This window comes from Eimeria mitis, genomic scaffold, assembly GCF_000499745.2.
Source record: "Eimeria mitis Houghton genomic scaffold, Emh_scaff193, whole genome shotgun sequence".
Taxonomy (NCBI): Eukaryota; Apicomplexa; class Conoidasida; order Eucoccidiorida; family Eimeriidae; genus Eimeria; species Eimeria mitis.
This window is the reverse complement of record NW_024015101.1, coordinates 6,169-21,004: the sequence shown is the minus strand read 5'-3', so window position 1 is coordinate 21,004 and position 14,836 is coordinate 6,169. Positions and strand designations below refer to the sequence as shown.

General features: G+C 55.0%; 2 protein-coding genes across 2 annotated transcripts; both read left to right on the top strand.

Moving 5' to 3' along the window:
• Positions 1-10,387, top strand: EMH_0002760 (glycan synthetase, putative; the record flags this gene model as incomplete). The annotated part of the gene is made up of 20 exons (XM_038022384.1): positions 1-201; positions 630-1,493; positions 1,666-1,778; positions 1,984-2,149; positions 2,520-2,752; positions 3,046-3,312; positions 3,677-3,809; positions 4,225-4,398; positions 4,795-5,129; positions 5,424-5,852; positions 6,244-6,619; positions 6,765-6,861; positions 7,062-7,268; positions 7,568-7,723; positions 7,931-8,127; positions 8,596-8,832; positions 9,098-9,343; positions 9,584-9,733; positions 9,921-10,160; positions 10,322-10,387. The coding sequence occupies 20 exons, from the start codon at positions 1-3 to the stop codon at positions 10,385-10,387; spliced, it is 4,887 nt and encodes a 1,628-aa protein (XP_037878238.1).
• Positions 10,388-12,347: 1,960 nt separating this feature from the next.
• EMH_0002750 (uncharacterized protein) lies at positions 12,348-14,578 on the top strand (the record flags this gene model as incomplete). Its single annotated transcript, XM_038022383.1, has 4 exons — positions 12,348-12,972; positions 13,199-13,334; positions 13,476-13,775; positions 14,494-14,578. The coding sequence occupies 4 exons, from the start codon at positions 12,348-12,350 to the stop codon at positions 14,576-14,578; spliced, it is 1,146 nt and encodes a 381-aa protein (XP_037878237.1).
• Between the last annotated feature and the right edge of the window lie 258 nt (positions 14,579-14,836).

Sequence of the window (14,836 nt, the reverse complement as noted above, 5' to 3'; positions counted from 1 at the left end):
ATGACGGGGCCCATAGGAACTGGAGGCTTCGCCTCCTTGGGGCCTTGTGGCGCGGAGACGGAGGCCGCAAGGGCGGGTAGGCGCCAGGACGAGGAGCGGCAACAGTACATCACCAAGATACCTTCTTCTTCCTTCCTCCGCGTCATTACGGAACGAGGAGACAGGCTCAGCGCCGCTGATGCCCTCTTCGCGGTCCCTGTTGTAAGTCGGAGGAGCTATAAGGGCCCCAAGTGTGGGCCCCCCCCCAGGGGGCTCCCGCGTCCCGTGGTGCCCCACCCCGGTGCCATGTGCTGCAGAACAGTCTGTCGCCTTTTCTCTTTGTTGCTGCGGATGAAACCGCGTTGGGGGCCTCCAATGGCAGGTTGCTGCAGAGCTGGCGGGAATTAAGCCCGTGGCATTTTGTCTCCAGTAGGGAATTACGTCTTAAGCGTTTATCCGCATGCATCTATGCCTCCTCTTCTTGCTTGTTCATGAGGATCCGCCTGGCTTTATCTCTTCTGTATGGAGTGCTTCTGCGGGCATCTGGGTGGCTTGGGTTGCGCATTATACACTATTCTCCGTCGGGGTGTTTCTCTCGGCGTGTTGCTGCAACTGTTTTTTGTGCTGTGCGTGGGGCATCGTTTCCTCAGGGCGAACAGCAGCGGCTGGTGGAGCGCTTCATTGAATACGCAGAGCAGGTGAGAGGGGCCCAACTTCACCTGCTGCGGGAGCACGACGGCTCGGCAGTTGCAGAGCGGTTTCTGCAGCAAGTCGAGAGCCTTCAGCGTCCGTTTACTGCAGCCGATGCTGCAGCAGACATTGCAGGGCAAAGCAACAGCAACGGCTGCAGCACGAACGGCAGCAGCAGCCGCAGCAGCAGCAGCAACAGGAGCGTAACCTCGAGGCCCCCGCCCATGGGCAACAAGGAAGGTCTCGGGGGGCAGCATCCTTCAGTTGTGCGGTTTCGTCTGATAGAAGGAGCTGTCTCTTCGCTGGTTCTGGGCACAGGGGCGGGGGCTGGCTGCGGGTCGCAGGCGCAGACGCGAGTGTCTCCGGGTTTCCAAGGCGGAGACAGCGATGCCGTTACACACGGCAGCAGCACGATGAGCACCAATGGTGAGGGAGAAGAGGAGGAGGCCCCGTTTGCTTTTCAGATGGAGAGCTTCTTACAACTTGCAGCAAATGAGATCGCGACTAAAGAGCTGATGGGATGGGAGAGCCAGACGGAGATGAACGCTGCGGCCGTGCAGCTGAGGTGCCGCCGGGTCATCATGGCCGGGGCACTTGTCCCTCTCGCCCTCGATGATACCCTCGTTATTGAACACAAGGTGACCCTCCGCAGAGGGACACTCTCCTCCGCATCCAAAAAGACTCCCCACACCAATGGGGCCGCTGCTCAGGAGACGCCGCCAGTTGCACTCGATATCATGGGGGACACAGAGAGACTGCGAGACACGCTACACCAACACGCATATCAAGGTTGTCTCCGCGTCCCCGTCACAGACCAGTTCAAGGTAAACGCACGCGCACGCACATGCACGCAAGATCAGCAACATGCAGCTACATCGGCTGTTGCCAATGCTGCTGCTACTACTGCTGCTGGCCTTGCAATTCCCAGCGCTGCCGCTGCTAGGCCTGCTGCTCCTCCTGATACTTATCCTGGTTAAGGGGGCGCCGATGCTGCAGGCACAGCGGGGAGCGAGACGAGGAAGTACGTGCCAAGAGCTTGCGGCCAGCGTGGTCGTGCTGGCGCGGTCAGACGAGCCCAGGTGTCTGTCCATCTTTTATCACTTCCGAGAGTAGGCGGCCTACACGATCTATGCGCCGAAACCGTTGCATTGCTGCTGCAGCTACCTGCTACTGCTGCTCCCTGCTGCTCTTGCTACCTGCTGCTGCCTGCTGCTGCTGGTGCTGAGTTGCTGCTAAAAGCGGCGCAGAATCCTCTTTAACGGCTTGCCTATTGACTGAAGGCCTTGGCGTGAGGGGCGTGAGATGTCTCCGCAGCCATCAAGAAGGCAGCTTCATCATCGACTCGCCGGAATGGAGAGAGATGCAGGAGGCTCTGGCCCCGCTGGTGGCTTCAAGGGAAGTTTTGACCTTCAGGGGTCTCCTGCACACGCGACGCGAACAGACAGGGCTTTGCTACGGACCTCCAGTTGGCCTTGATGTGGTGAGACGAAGGAGACAGGAAGGAAGCGCAGAGACACAGCAGAAGGCGTACCATGTAGCTGATGCTGTGATAGGGAAGAGTAAACAGACAGATGCAGCGTGCAATGTGGATAGATGCGGGGACACACGAGAGAGTACAGCGCAGTAACTATACGAAGAAGGCGCGGTAGAGCTGCCGCCCGTAGCTCCGTTGTGCAGCCGTAGGGGCCATTTGCTGCCGATTATCAGTCACCTTCGAAGCAGCAGGGGACTCCGTGTTATCTCAATTTGTTTGTTTTCGCCACGTAAGGCGTGCCTTCTTCTTGTTGCCGGTAAATTCTTTCTTTACGTACTCACGAACTGTCTCCCTTGCAGTATATGCCCTCTTGCAGCCCGCCTTCACCCCGCTGCGTGCCCCCCGCGACACCTGTGACTGGGCCTCCCAACTGGACGGCAGCGCTGTGGTTCAGTTGGACTCGAAGCTGCAGGAGTTTGTGCCCCAGCTCCGGCAGCGGTTCTTGACGCTCACGGAGACACTTGCAGCAATTAAGGACTCGTTCGGCAGCCTCGAAGCTTTCGCAGCGGGGCACAAACTCTTCGGTCTACAGCGCTCCGTAGTTGACGGGTGCGCACACCTACATGCACACCGTATGAAATTAGCCCTGCCTTCTGCCTTGTCTCTCGCTTCCGCATTTGTTCCTTCTTGGAGTGTCGTTCACTTACTCTGCTCCTACTACAGAGGCGTGTGCTGGGGAGAGGAGATCGTCCCAGGCCACTGTTGTTCGTTTCCTGCGGCCGTATGGAACAGGCTGTGCAGAGAAGATTTCAGGGCTCCCTTTTACTGCTGGTTGTACGTCTCTTCACTTGTATGCCCTTGGACTTGTTGTGCGTCTTTTGGTTTTGTTATGTCCCGTGCAGCATGCCAGGGTACGCCTACCGAGAGTGGCTGCCGAACGCCAAGGCGGTGTATCTCTTTGGGGACTTCAACAACTGGGACCGCTCTTCCCACCCTCTTCAGCGTGAACGTCGTGGGGTTGCGCCTTTCTTCTTCGAGGCCTCGTTGGGGGCCCTAAAGGGCCGGAAGGTCGAAAGCTCAGCTGACCAAACACCCGAAGAGCAGCTTAGCTCCGTCTGGTCCATCTTCCTACCTGACAGACCTGACGGATCTCCTGCGCTCTCTCATCGGTGAGCCTCGCGCTCAGGTGACGCTGCAGGCCCCCTCAAGTCACCTGATAGAAGCAACCCCAATAGAGTCCCCAGAGCACGAATCCCCGGAAGTAACAAGGAAGACATGCATACCTCCGCTTCTTTCTCGTGACAACAGCAGTTGGTGCTGGTGTTGCAGGCAGTTCCTTTTGCTAGCTAGCTAGGTAGCCAGCGGTCCACGGTGATATTTTGTGCATCCTTTAGCTAGCGATGAAGGTATAGCTTGCTGGGCGGGAAGCGGGTATTTGCGATCAGAGCATGGGCTAGAACCGTGGGGGGTAGCTAGCTGGTAATGGGCCAGTGCAGGATGAGAATTGGCTTGTGGGGCAAGGTGTCTGTGCAGCTGCCGGCTGCGCGTGCTGGTGGTACCTCAAGAAGGAGACCCTATCGACAGAGTGCCTAGCTGGTCCCGAGTCGTCTGGCGCAGCGAGGACTCCGGGCTCTTCAACGCAGTCCTGTGGAACCCGCCAGAGGAGGTGGGCGTCTGTGTGGGTTCGCGCGGCCATGCTGTGTAGAGTGTCTGTGCCTAGATGGAGCTGGTGGTGTTTGTCTCGTTGATTCCTGGAGCAGTGCGTCTCGAGGCGTCTGCTGCTGTTGCCGCCGCTGCTGCTGCTGTTTATGGAGGGTCGTGCATCCCTTATGTTTTTTCCCCGTATTGAGAGCCTCTTGCAGTCCCTAAAAGGTGGACTGGCCTAAGGTTCTGGTGTTGTTGAATGCTTCCCTTCTCTCGGGTGGTACTCTATTTAGTATTTGCTTGCGCTGCTGTTGGGATTTAAGGTTTGGCTTTGGCTGAAAGGACTGCGTCTCCTGCCCATCTGTGCTCGCGTATAATATGAGTTTGTGGGGAAGGGGGGAGAGGGGGGGCTTCTGGGGTGTTGCTTCTTCCGGCAGGAACGGCATATTTTTCGGTATCCAAGGCCCCGCGTGCCAGCTGACGTTGCTCCCGCCATATATGAGGCGCACATTGGCAGTTCCAGCGGGGAGGAGGGGCGCGTTGGAACATTTGTGGAGTTCACTGAGACGCTGCTGCCACGCATCAAGAACTTGGGATACAACACCGTACTGGTGGGCTAACGAAATGACAAACGGACGACTGTCGGCCTCTGTGCTGCTGCTGCTACCATTACTCTGTCGTAGTACTGCTCACGCTGTGACTCTTCTGCGACTGTTGTTGCTGCTGGTGGAACTTCTTCTGGCGGTACTGGCGGGAGGGGAACCCCAAGCCGCCCTTACAATCTTCCATGCTGTGCTGGAGAGTGAAATCCCCAGACCCCAAGCTGACGATATCCTCTGTTGCTTCTTTTTGCCGGACAGGAACTGTGCATGCGGCCTCACTTGCCAGTGTTGAGCCACATTGGTTGTCCTTAGGGGTCCCTGCGCCTGTCTCCCTCCTTGTATCTGCGTGGGATATTTTGTTCTGAATCACTTTTCTTTGGCTCGCATTTTGCGGTGTATGCACAGCTCCTTGACGTGGTCGAGCATGCAGATTTCGCGAGCTTTGGGCTTTACGTGACAAACCACTTTGCAGTCAGCAGCCGCCTGGGGACAGTGGAAGAGTTTAAAGCCCTAGTAGACAAAGCGCATGCGCTGGGCTTGCGGGTATTGATAAGTCTCTGTCACGCACATTCTTCCAAGAACGTCATGGATGGACTGGGCTGTATAGACGGCGGTGACAACAACTACTTCGTCAGTGGCCCTTCAGGAGTTGTAGAGGAGGCCAAGGTCTTCGACTTCTCAAAAACCGAAGTTGTGCGCTTTCTCCTCTCGAACATAACTTACTGGATTACCGAATTTCAGTGCGTCCTTGCCCCTTCGTCGTGTCTGCATTTGCGTCCCTCCTGGTGTCTCTGCTGTCCCAGCGGCGCAGACGGCGTCACGGTGTAGACCAGCACAAGCGTAGCTTCTTCTATGCAGCAGCTAGGGTCTCTGCATCGTATCTATTTGCTGTCTCCTTCGACGTTTGTGGGTAGCTAAAGAGGCAGCTAGCTGGTGCCTCGTACGTTTCTTGTCTCTGGCCTATGGTTCTTCCGTTGCACTTTGCATGCGGTGTTTTCTTTTGCCCCGTCACGGACTGCTGAGGACCCCCGCAGGCTCGACGGCTTTCGACTGGAAGGCGTGCCATGGATGCTGTACGACCAGCGCAGCGTGCTGCGTCAGCCGGACGTATACGACTACTCCGCGTATCTGAGCCGGGACTTGTGTGCCTCTGGCGTGTTGTACCTGTCTCTCGCGAACTCTCTCCTCTCCTCGCTGCTGCCAGCGGACCAGCGCCTCTCCATTGCGCAGGAATGTACAGGCTACCCCACCCTGTGCAGGCCCATCTCGCAGGGCGGTCTAGGCTTCGACTACCGGCTCGACAGCTCCCTCAGCCAAAACCTCCGCCGCCTCATCCGGCAATCAGGGCACCGCCAGGGGCGCTGGATGACTGCTCAAGTTCTTTGGGCCCTTGCCAGCAAGCCAAACACGGAGAAAGTTCTCGTCGCCGTAGAAGACGCCGATACCACAAGATTCTGCAGGAGGTGCGCAGGGTATTCGGACCCCAAGAACAGCTACTTGAAGACCTATTTGGCTAGCTGTATATGCGCGTCCTCGTTTTTCATTTCCAGCTATTTGCGTAGTGACCTGCCCAGCTGTTCGTTTGTCCATTCTATCCATGAAGAAGCAGCTGTGGAGGCAGTAGTCATCATGTTTATCGTGCATTACTAGCTGTCAGCTACCCTTACAGCGGGCTAGCTGCTCAGCTAGCTAGTTGGTTTTCTGGGGGCGAGCCGTCGTGTCCTAACTACCGTATAGACTCTTCTGTCTGCGTCAGTCAAAAGGCCGTCGCCTATCCCTATCTCCCCGCCGCTGCTGCGCGTGCTGTCTCAGCTCGTCCTGCCCCTGCCTTTTCTGCTGCTGTTGCTGCTGCAGGCGCCTGAAGATCGCGCTGTTTGCTTGGGAATCGTTGCACACGCATGCGGTCGGAGGTGTAGCTCCGCACGTGACGGAGCTGGCGGCGGGTCTGTCGCGACAAGGTCACGAAGTGCATGTGTTTGTTCGGGCGATGGAGTCATGCGGCGGCTGCTCGGAGCACTATGGTGTGATGTACCATGAGTGCACGTTTGATTTGGATCGAGATTTCGTGGTGGAGATACAAAACATGTGCGAAAGCTTCATTGCCTGCATGCTGAGCGTTGAGGAATCAATGGGGACGGAGTTCGAAATCTGCCACGCACACGACTGGCTCACCGGCAGGGCCCTCATTAGGGCCAAGCAAATGGCAAGTCGTTTGTTGTTTCAACCGGCTGTATAGACACTCGATGAGCCCTCATTTGGGCTGGGGAGAAGCCGGCAGCATAAGCGATACGCCCGCTGTGTTCTCCTTGCGGTTTGTGGAGATAGTCAGCCTGTTTGGGATGTATTGACAGACTTTCTATGTCTGGTGCATGCAGGGAAGAACTGCTATCCTCACGATGCACTCAACGGAGTTCGGCCGTTGCGGCAACAACAACTATGGCGGCGTATCGAAGCGCATTCGAGACATCGAGGGTTAGCCTCCATGAAAATCTACTCCTTGCGCATTCCGTTCTAGGCGATCCTGTTGCTGTTTGCGTGCCCATACGCTTGTGCGTTTGTCTGCATGCGAATAGAGAAGTGACGGACAAACCTGGGGTGTCTGCCTCATTCTGTGTGAACGAACAATATTTGTTCTGCCGTGTTTTGTTGCTGCTGTGGCTCCGGCGCTACAGCTGAGGCGTGTCACCTGGCTGACCGCGTAATATGCGTGAGCGGAGTGCTGGCGGAGGAAGTGAGGGCTCAGTACGGGGTGCACCCCGCAAAGATGACGGTCATTTACAACGGCATTAACTGCAACAAGTTCGACGGAGAGGTAGACCCTGGGGCGGTCAAGCACACATACGGAGTGGGGGCTCTTGACCCCATGTTTCTGTTCGTCGGTACGATGACCCCTCACATACTCCTCCCCTATGTCGGTCTCAGGCCCTCAGAGCCATATAGAATATAGAAGCAGCTTCAACATCAGTGCTTTTGGCGTACTGAAGGCGAAGTTCATGCGTTCGCCGTTGAACTTGTTGCAGCCAATGCCGTTGTAAACGGCTGTCATCTCAGCGGGATGTAGTAGGCGACGTTTCAGGGGAGCCGGGCAGTCTGTGCGTGGTGGCTTGTTAGTGCAGTTGCTACTGCTGCTGCGTCTGGGGGGGCATAGTTGGCCTTTGCCTACTGTTGTGGTGTACAGGTAGAATGGTCGTTCAGAAGGGTCCCGACCTCCTGCTAGAGGCGGTTCCCTTCATCCACAAGTTCAGAGGTGACGCCAAGTTCGTCTTTGTGGGAGACGGCCACATGATGGAGAGTCTGAAGGGACGTGCAGCTCAGCTGGGCGTCACCCATTCCGGTACCCCACTACACCTTCGCATTGCTGCTTGGACTCGCTGCATTTTTTCTCTGTCTCTCTTTATGTGGAGATATGGCCAGGCGTTTGAACATTCTCAGTCCTCCGTCAGCTCGCCCGTGCACTGCAGGGCCTTCCCTGTGCGTTGGCTATTCGCTGAAGACTGTTCTGAAAGCGGCGTGTATCCTCGTTTCCTTTGTGTTTGCTCAGTGCGGTTTGTGGGGAAGATGGGGGGCGGAGCTTTGCATGCGCTTTTCAAATCCTGCGACGCTGTGGTGGTGCCCTCAAGAAACGAGCCATTTGGCATAGTCGTTCTCGAGGCGTGGAGTGCCTCCAAACCCGTCGTGGCGACGAATAGCGGGGGCCCTAGGGATTTTGTCAATCCAAACATCACGGGTGTTCTTGTGGTTAGTGACGGCACTGTCTCTTTTTCCCGTTTCTCCGCCACCTAGATTTCTCTCTTAGCCCAGCGGTACCTGTCTCGGCATAGCGAAAACTTTGACTGTGCGAAGTGTCCAGAAGGAAAAGGACCGCCTTAGGATTCACACAGAAATAATTCACACAGACGAGAATTAGAGTTCACACAGAAACAAGAACTAGAATTCACAATGAGAAATCATAAAAAGACAAGGAGTACAATTTACACACAGAAAATGAGCGCAGAGACAACGGTTGGAAACCCTTGCAGAACAAGGGAAGTTGGCCGTTTCCGGGGTTGGGGACATAGTGGGCAGGCTCAGGCACCAACTTTATCTGATTGTCTTCATGTATCTGGTGCCTTGTCTTTCTGTCTCCTCGCACCTGTCCGAGTCACTCTCCTCACACCTATATCCTTTAGTCTCCTCGCGTCTGTTTCCTGTGGTCTTGCGCTGCAGGATCCCACCCCTGGGAGCATCGCCTGGGGCTGCTGTGAGATCCTGAAGAACTTTGAACATGCGCGGTGGATGGGGTCTCGAGGCCGCGTGACGGCGGCCTTCAGTTTCAGCTGGGACTCCATAGCGCAGCAGACTCGGGAAATATACTATGAGCAGCGCAACAAACACGACACCCCCCCTAACTGGAGCTACAGCAGCGAAGGGGACGACACGCTTGCGTTTGCTCTTATCGGCCCAGTAAGGCTGCCTTCCTGCCTTCGCATGTCTCTTCCTGGCAGCTGCCTCTGTAATTGTTTCTTTCGCTTCTCCGTCACCGCTGATGGCCGGGAGATGTGATGTCTGGCGCTTGTATCTTCTTTCCTACGCGCTTCTAAAGCGTTCTTCACCCCGCATGTTATTTTGGTTATTACTTCATGCTGCTTGTTTGTGTCTGTATCCTCCTTAATGCCGTGTTGTTGCGTCACTTGCGCTACTGTGTCTGGCTCTTTCTCTGTCCCTTCAGGCAATGTATGAACACATGTCAGTGGAAGACTGCGACCCGCACGTGCTGAGTGGATTGGCGCTGTGGCGGTTGTATCGTTTGCTGGGGTCAGGCTTGGCGGACGGGCGCATGAACTTCATGGCGAACGAGTTCGCCCATCCCGACGGGCTGGACTTGCCACGTCCTGCTAATCATTTTTCTATGGCGAAGGCCTTCAGGCGGTGGAACTTGGCGGACAGCCCGGCCCTCAAATTCACCCAGTGCGAGGTTAGACTGTCTCCGGTTGACTCCCTCTGTAGCAGCTGCTGTCTTTCTGGCTCCTCACCACTGACATGCACACAGCCCAAGCACCTGAACACCAGCAAACCTCCTGCACAAAAGATGCAGAACTCGACAGAACGAGAGCGTCAGGGTCTCTGCTGGTGTGCGTTCGTTTTTGTCTCCACATTCGTCTCTCATATTGTTATTAACCCCAATATCATATGAGCCTGTGGGAGGTTGCTGCAGCTTTTTGACTGTTGCCTTAACCACTGGGAAAGTGTTTTTGGCTGGCAGTCTGCCACCCACCTCTACGTCGTCAAGTGCGATGAAGAGGCCCAGGTAGTTGTCCTAGAGCGGGGACAGTGTTTGTTCGCATTTAACTTCCACCCCCACAACGTGAGCAGCACCCGACGACTGGAATTTTTCAGACACAAAGCTGCAGCAGCTGCTGCAGTTCCGCCCTTGATGCCGACCTTCGTGCGCATGTCTACCCCATTAGATTCCTTTCTATGTCCTTTGAAGGGGCTTACCTTCTTGGTGATGCTCGTGAGCTGCTCCTGTGTTGTCGGGCATGCATCTACAGAGTTATGAGGGCTTCCACGTGGGATGTATGTACAACGAGCCCATGCGGCTTTTCCTGGACAGTGACGAAAAGCGGTTTGGGGGGTTCGGTAGGCTCGCCCCAAGAACGCAGCATCCAGCAACAGAGGCCAAGGATAGCCGGCCGCACTCTGTCAGAATTTATCTCCCTTCAAGCACTTGCGCAGTTTACGTTCGGGACTCGGTGTATTGCGAGAAGGAACCCGTGATAGCGGCGACCCCGGTACGGTCGATTGTCTCTTTCCCCGTCTCCTGGCATCTCATCTATTCCGCAATCTCTGCAGCAGTGTGCGCCCAGCACCGCTACTTAGGCTTGGGCCGCTAGGAAACCAAGTAGCTGTTAAAACTGCCCCATTCTCGTCTCTTCCTGTATGCGAAACGCAGGTGCTTTCAATGGAGCCGGACGCATACGTGGACTACCGCAAAGAGGATAGAAGTTGGAAGAATTGACGCGGGTGCGCCAACGCACGCCCAACTGGAGATACACCCGCCTGGCTTCATGCCCAGTGTCAGACGCTCGAGCGTCTTTACGATGCTTGCTGCTGTAGCAGTGTACATTCAAGAAACCATTGCTTTTAGTTGCAACGCCTGCTCGGGCCCGACGTTGGCCCCGCTGCTTCTTCGAGGAGAGGCCCTTGCGCGGGCCACCCGTAGTTTATGCAGATGTAAAGATGAATATGAATTTAAGCTATTCTAGCCTGCGATGCGTCGCCTCTTAATACCATGGGCGAACGCCCACAAACGGAAGTTTTCTGTGTTAGCGAGACACCGACATCACATCAGCATGTTGCAATCCAGCCAGAGAAACAAAAACCCAAATTAGCTCACCTGACTCCCCCCGCCCGCTTCAGCTACGCGCACGATATAGCGTCGCAGCTATTAGCCAAGAAGTGCAGCAAACAGGTGCCTGCGCAAGACGTGCAAGCGAACTGGTGCGGATCACGCAAGCATAACGCTGCTACGGATGCGGCGAAGTAGGTATGCAGTCTCGGGCATATATATATATATATATATATATATATATATATATATATATATATATATATATATATATATGTATATATATGGCTCCTGCATTTCAAATTTCGGTTCCAGTTCCTTCCACGGCAGCAGCGCGCGCCGGCAGCCGAGAGAAGAGGCTCGATGTGTAGTGTACGCACGGGCATCCTCTGCGCGTTCCGTTGGCACTGAAGGCTCGTTAAAGAGATGCAATACAGACTGCCGTGTTTAGGAGAGTCATGGGTTTTAGTCTTAGCAGCATGTCTGTTGCCTTCCTGTGCGTGCGGGATTACTCGGTCGTATTCATGCCACGAGTTGCGACGGAGTCGAAATGTAAGGTAAAAGTTTCCAAAATGCAACCGGTCCCTTCTCCTGTCCCCATGCAGCCTGGGACAGCTGGCTTAAGGGCCTTAGGGGGGGAGAAATCGCGCGGCCTCACGAGTTTCAACGCATCCCGTTGCAACTCTTGTTGCAAGCCAAACCCACATGGATACACAACCAAGCGACTTTTTCTGCATGCCCTAACATTTAGCATAATTGTTGAACAATTACTTGGCCTTCACTATCCAGCCTGCACGCAAGTAATAATACGCAGATCAACTCACAACAGACAATGGTACATTCCCCGTCTGCAGCCAGGCGTTCCCTCGTCACGCGTTGAGATCCTTTTCGTTTGCCAGCCTTCCTATCTCGCTTTACCTTAAGCCACCTGCAGCTATATAATTCCATGTGCCTTTATGTCTGCACAGAGGGTGGAGTAGTGGAGAGGGGCCCCATGTTTCGCTTGCCCACAAGGAACCCAGGTACGTGTGGCGGCGTAGCGGTGCATAAGGCCGCTACGCCCCCATTTGCTTCGTCTAGCTATGGGTGCTTCTACTAGAGCGAGCAGCAACGGGAAGGAGAAGATCCATGTTTTAGCAGTGACTGGAAGCCCTCCAGGCCCAGTGGTCAGACCGTTGTGGCGCTTTTAAGCCCCCTGAATCTGAAGAAAGCGTCTGCTGTTGATCGCCTCTGCTTCCCTTTAGGGACACAAACGACGCTTTTCTTTTTTTAGTTCGAAATATATCCGACCCAACCACACAAAACAACCACACAGCCACAGGGCACCTGGGGTCCTGTTGGTGACCCTGAGCAGCTCCGTGGGGCCCGCCACCAACGCATTGGTGCATCTCGGCCTCATGAAGCTGCGTTTTTTATTTAAAAATTGCACCTCTTATTTATTTGGGGTGTCTTTTTAAAGAGCTGCCTATACGTCCCACGTACCATGCAGACAAACTGCGTTGAGATGTCGTTAGATTCGGTCCATGTGCCCCTACCTCTTCTAGGGGCCTCTCTTCGCTGTGTTATCCACACGATTTTGATGCTGCGTCTCCCGCAAAGCTCCTCTTCTCCTAAAGAGTCCCGTGTACTTATGGAGAGGCGTCCGCAGAGTGCCTCTAGAGGGCCGCAGCCAACCCACGGGGAGTCGCAAACACAATCGAAGAATCAAGCAGCAGCTGCTGCAGCTTCAAGGGCAGCGGCTATTCCCGTATTGGTTAGGGGTGGAGTAGACTGCAAACAGGGAGGGGACCTGACTGCGGCCCTTTCTTCTCCGCGTTCGTCTCCGTCCACAGATAGGAGCACTAGTAGCAGCAGCAGCAGCAGCAAAAACTACAACGGCCGGTTTGAGCCGCAGAACTGGGACTACCCACAGCGCTGTTCGCTTCTGGCGACCAGCGAGGCAGAAGATAAACTACTGCAGGGGGACCGTCCCGAGCCACATGAAGGCCTGCAGTACGCCGGTGACCTTGACCGGAGCCCAATGCCTCAGAACAGCAGCAGCAGCAGCGACAGCAGGAGCTACAGCAACATCAATAATAGAAACGGTGGCGGAAGCGGTGGCTGCGTCTGCATTTGCGGCCCTGCAGAAGGTGGGAGCCGGGCCGACTTGCGCCTTCAAGCACACGCCTCTCCTTCCTTGTCGGTGGTCTACCTGCGCCTTAGCCAGGCTCCACAACTAACCGAAGAAGTTGAAAGGAAGCTGCTGTCGTTTATAGGTATTTCAACTGCCACTGTGTCGCAAATGGTTGACCCAGGACACGTACATGATGACGCAGCCGGGTGACCTACTGCTAGTGCAGCAGGGGGGAGCAGCAGGAAGGTTACAGAGCTGCTGCCGCCCCTCTGCAGCGACAACTACCGCTGCCGTTCTCACTGGTTTTGCTGTTGCTATCGCTGATACGGGTGTTGGCGCTGCTCCTCATTTGTTCATCTTTGATGCAGGATTCGTGGAGAGCGGTGCTAGCCTGGAGCAGCAGCAACCGCAAGCCTACTACACTGTGACCGTCGTGTTGTACATACGACGGCCTAAAGCCTTCGGATTCCTTTCGTCTTCAGTAGAAAGACTGTCCTTTGAGCGGTGGCTGCTACCCATCTCCATTTGTTGGTGTACGCAGAGCTGCAGCAGTTGCTGCGCCTGCAGCAGCAAGCCGGGAACCGGCAAACGGCGTCTGCAAAGCAGCAGCTGCTGCTGCAGCGCGACGCAGTGTTGTCAAGGTAGGCTCGTTGGAGCCAAACAAGCATGCATCTCAGCAGCAACGGCGGCGGACGGAGCAGCAGCTGCGGGAACTACCGAGTGCGGGAAGCAACAGGCACTGCACCTGCAACCGCAGCCGGAACAGCAGCAACAGCAGCAACAACGGCAGCAACAGCAGCGCTTCGCAGAGTACCTGCCGCGAAAGATGAGGCAACAGCAGGAAGTGGAGAAATCCATTAGGCAGGTTTTGTTTGCTGTCGTCGAAATGGCAACGGCGCGGCAATTTCATCTCCCGCCACCGACCGTCAGCCACCACCTCTACGGGTACGGGAGAATACTTTCGTGGGAAACAGTCAACACTAATAGTCAGAGACAGAGTAGACATTCAGAGACACAGATAAATATCAGAGATTGTTACGGTTTTTGCCTGTCTCTCTCTCAAAGACTTCTAGTGTTTATGGTGAAGAAGATAAGTCCTCAAGAGATATTTTTAGGCTAAAGACAAGTAGCCCTTGAGAGGCACAGACAACAGACTAGAACTCCTTAAAGAGACTAGAATTGGTTAGGAGAGATACAGTAGACAAGTATTTGTTGAGAAATGCAGCCACTGATAGATAAGGAAACAGCAAACAGTGATGCCCGAGACCCGGCGAAGCCGGAGCGAGGAGGTGTAGGTACAGACAGACGAGAGCTGCATGTGAGAAGCACCAGTTAGAATAGAGACAGAAGAAACGGACACGACGCTTGCGCTACAGCGGTAGACATAATTCCGTACGCGCACAGCAGGCAATACGAATGCAGGTGGAGGTAAAAAACATACCAATAGTAGCAATCTATACACGAAGACTAACGACAGCAAAAGGAGAAACAAGCCATAGACAGGAGGGAGACCCGATAAGCAGAAAACAGCACCCCATCTACGCATGAGTGGCGGGCAGTCCCCTGGCAGCCCCGCGGCGTTATTTCTATGAGGCTTCAATCGTTTATCTTGCCGCGTGAATACGAGCGCGTGCCTCTTGCTGCTGCTGCTGCTGTTCTACAGGTACGACATTGGCCTCAGCAGCAACCAGGCGCCCTTTGTGGGGGATTGGGCACTACAGCTGCCTCAGACTGTCCGCCTTCCCTAAGGTGTTGCAGATGCCTCCTGCCTTTGCCGTCTGCGCTTCTATTTATATCCGTTTCTAGTCTCAGTGGGAGCAAAGCATTTTTATCTCGTTTATCTGCGTTCACAGACGCAGATGATTGAAGGCTTATCTAGTGCTGCTCGCTGCTATCGGTATGTCTCTCCCTGTTTAGGCAAGGTTGCCGGTGACGTGTTCTGTTTGTCTGTATGCGCTATTGGCATCTTCCCTCTTCCAGCGGCACAAAGCATACCATCTTTCCTG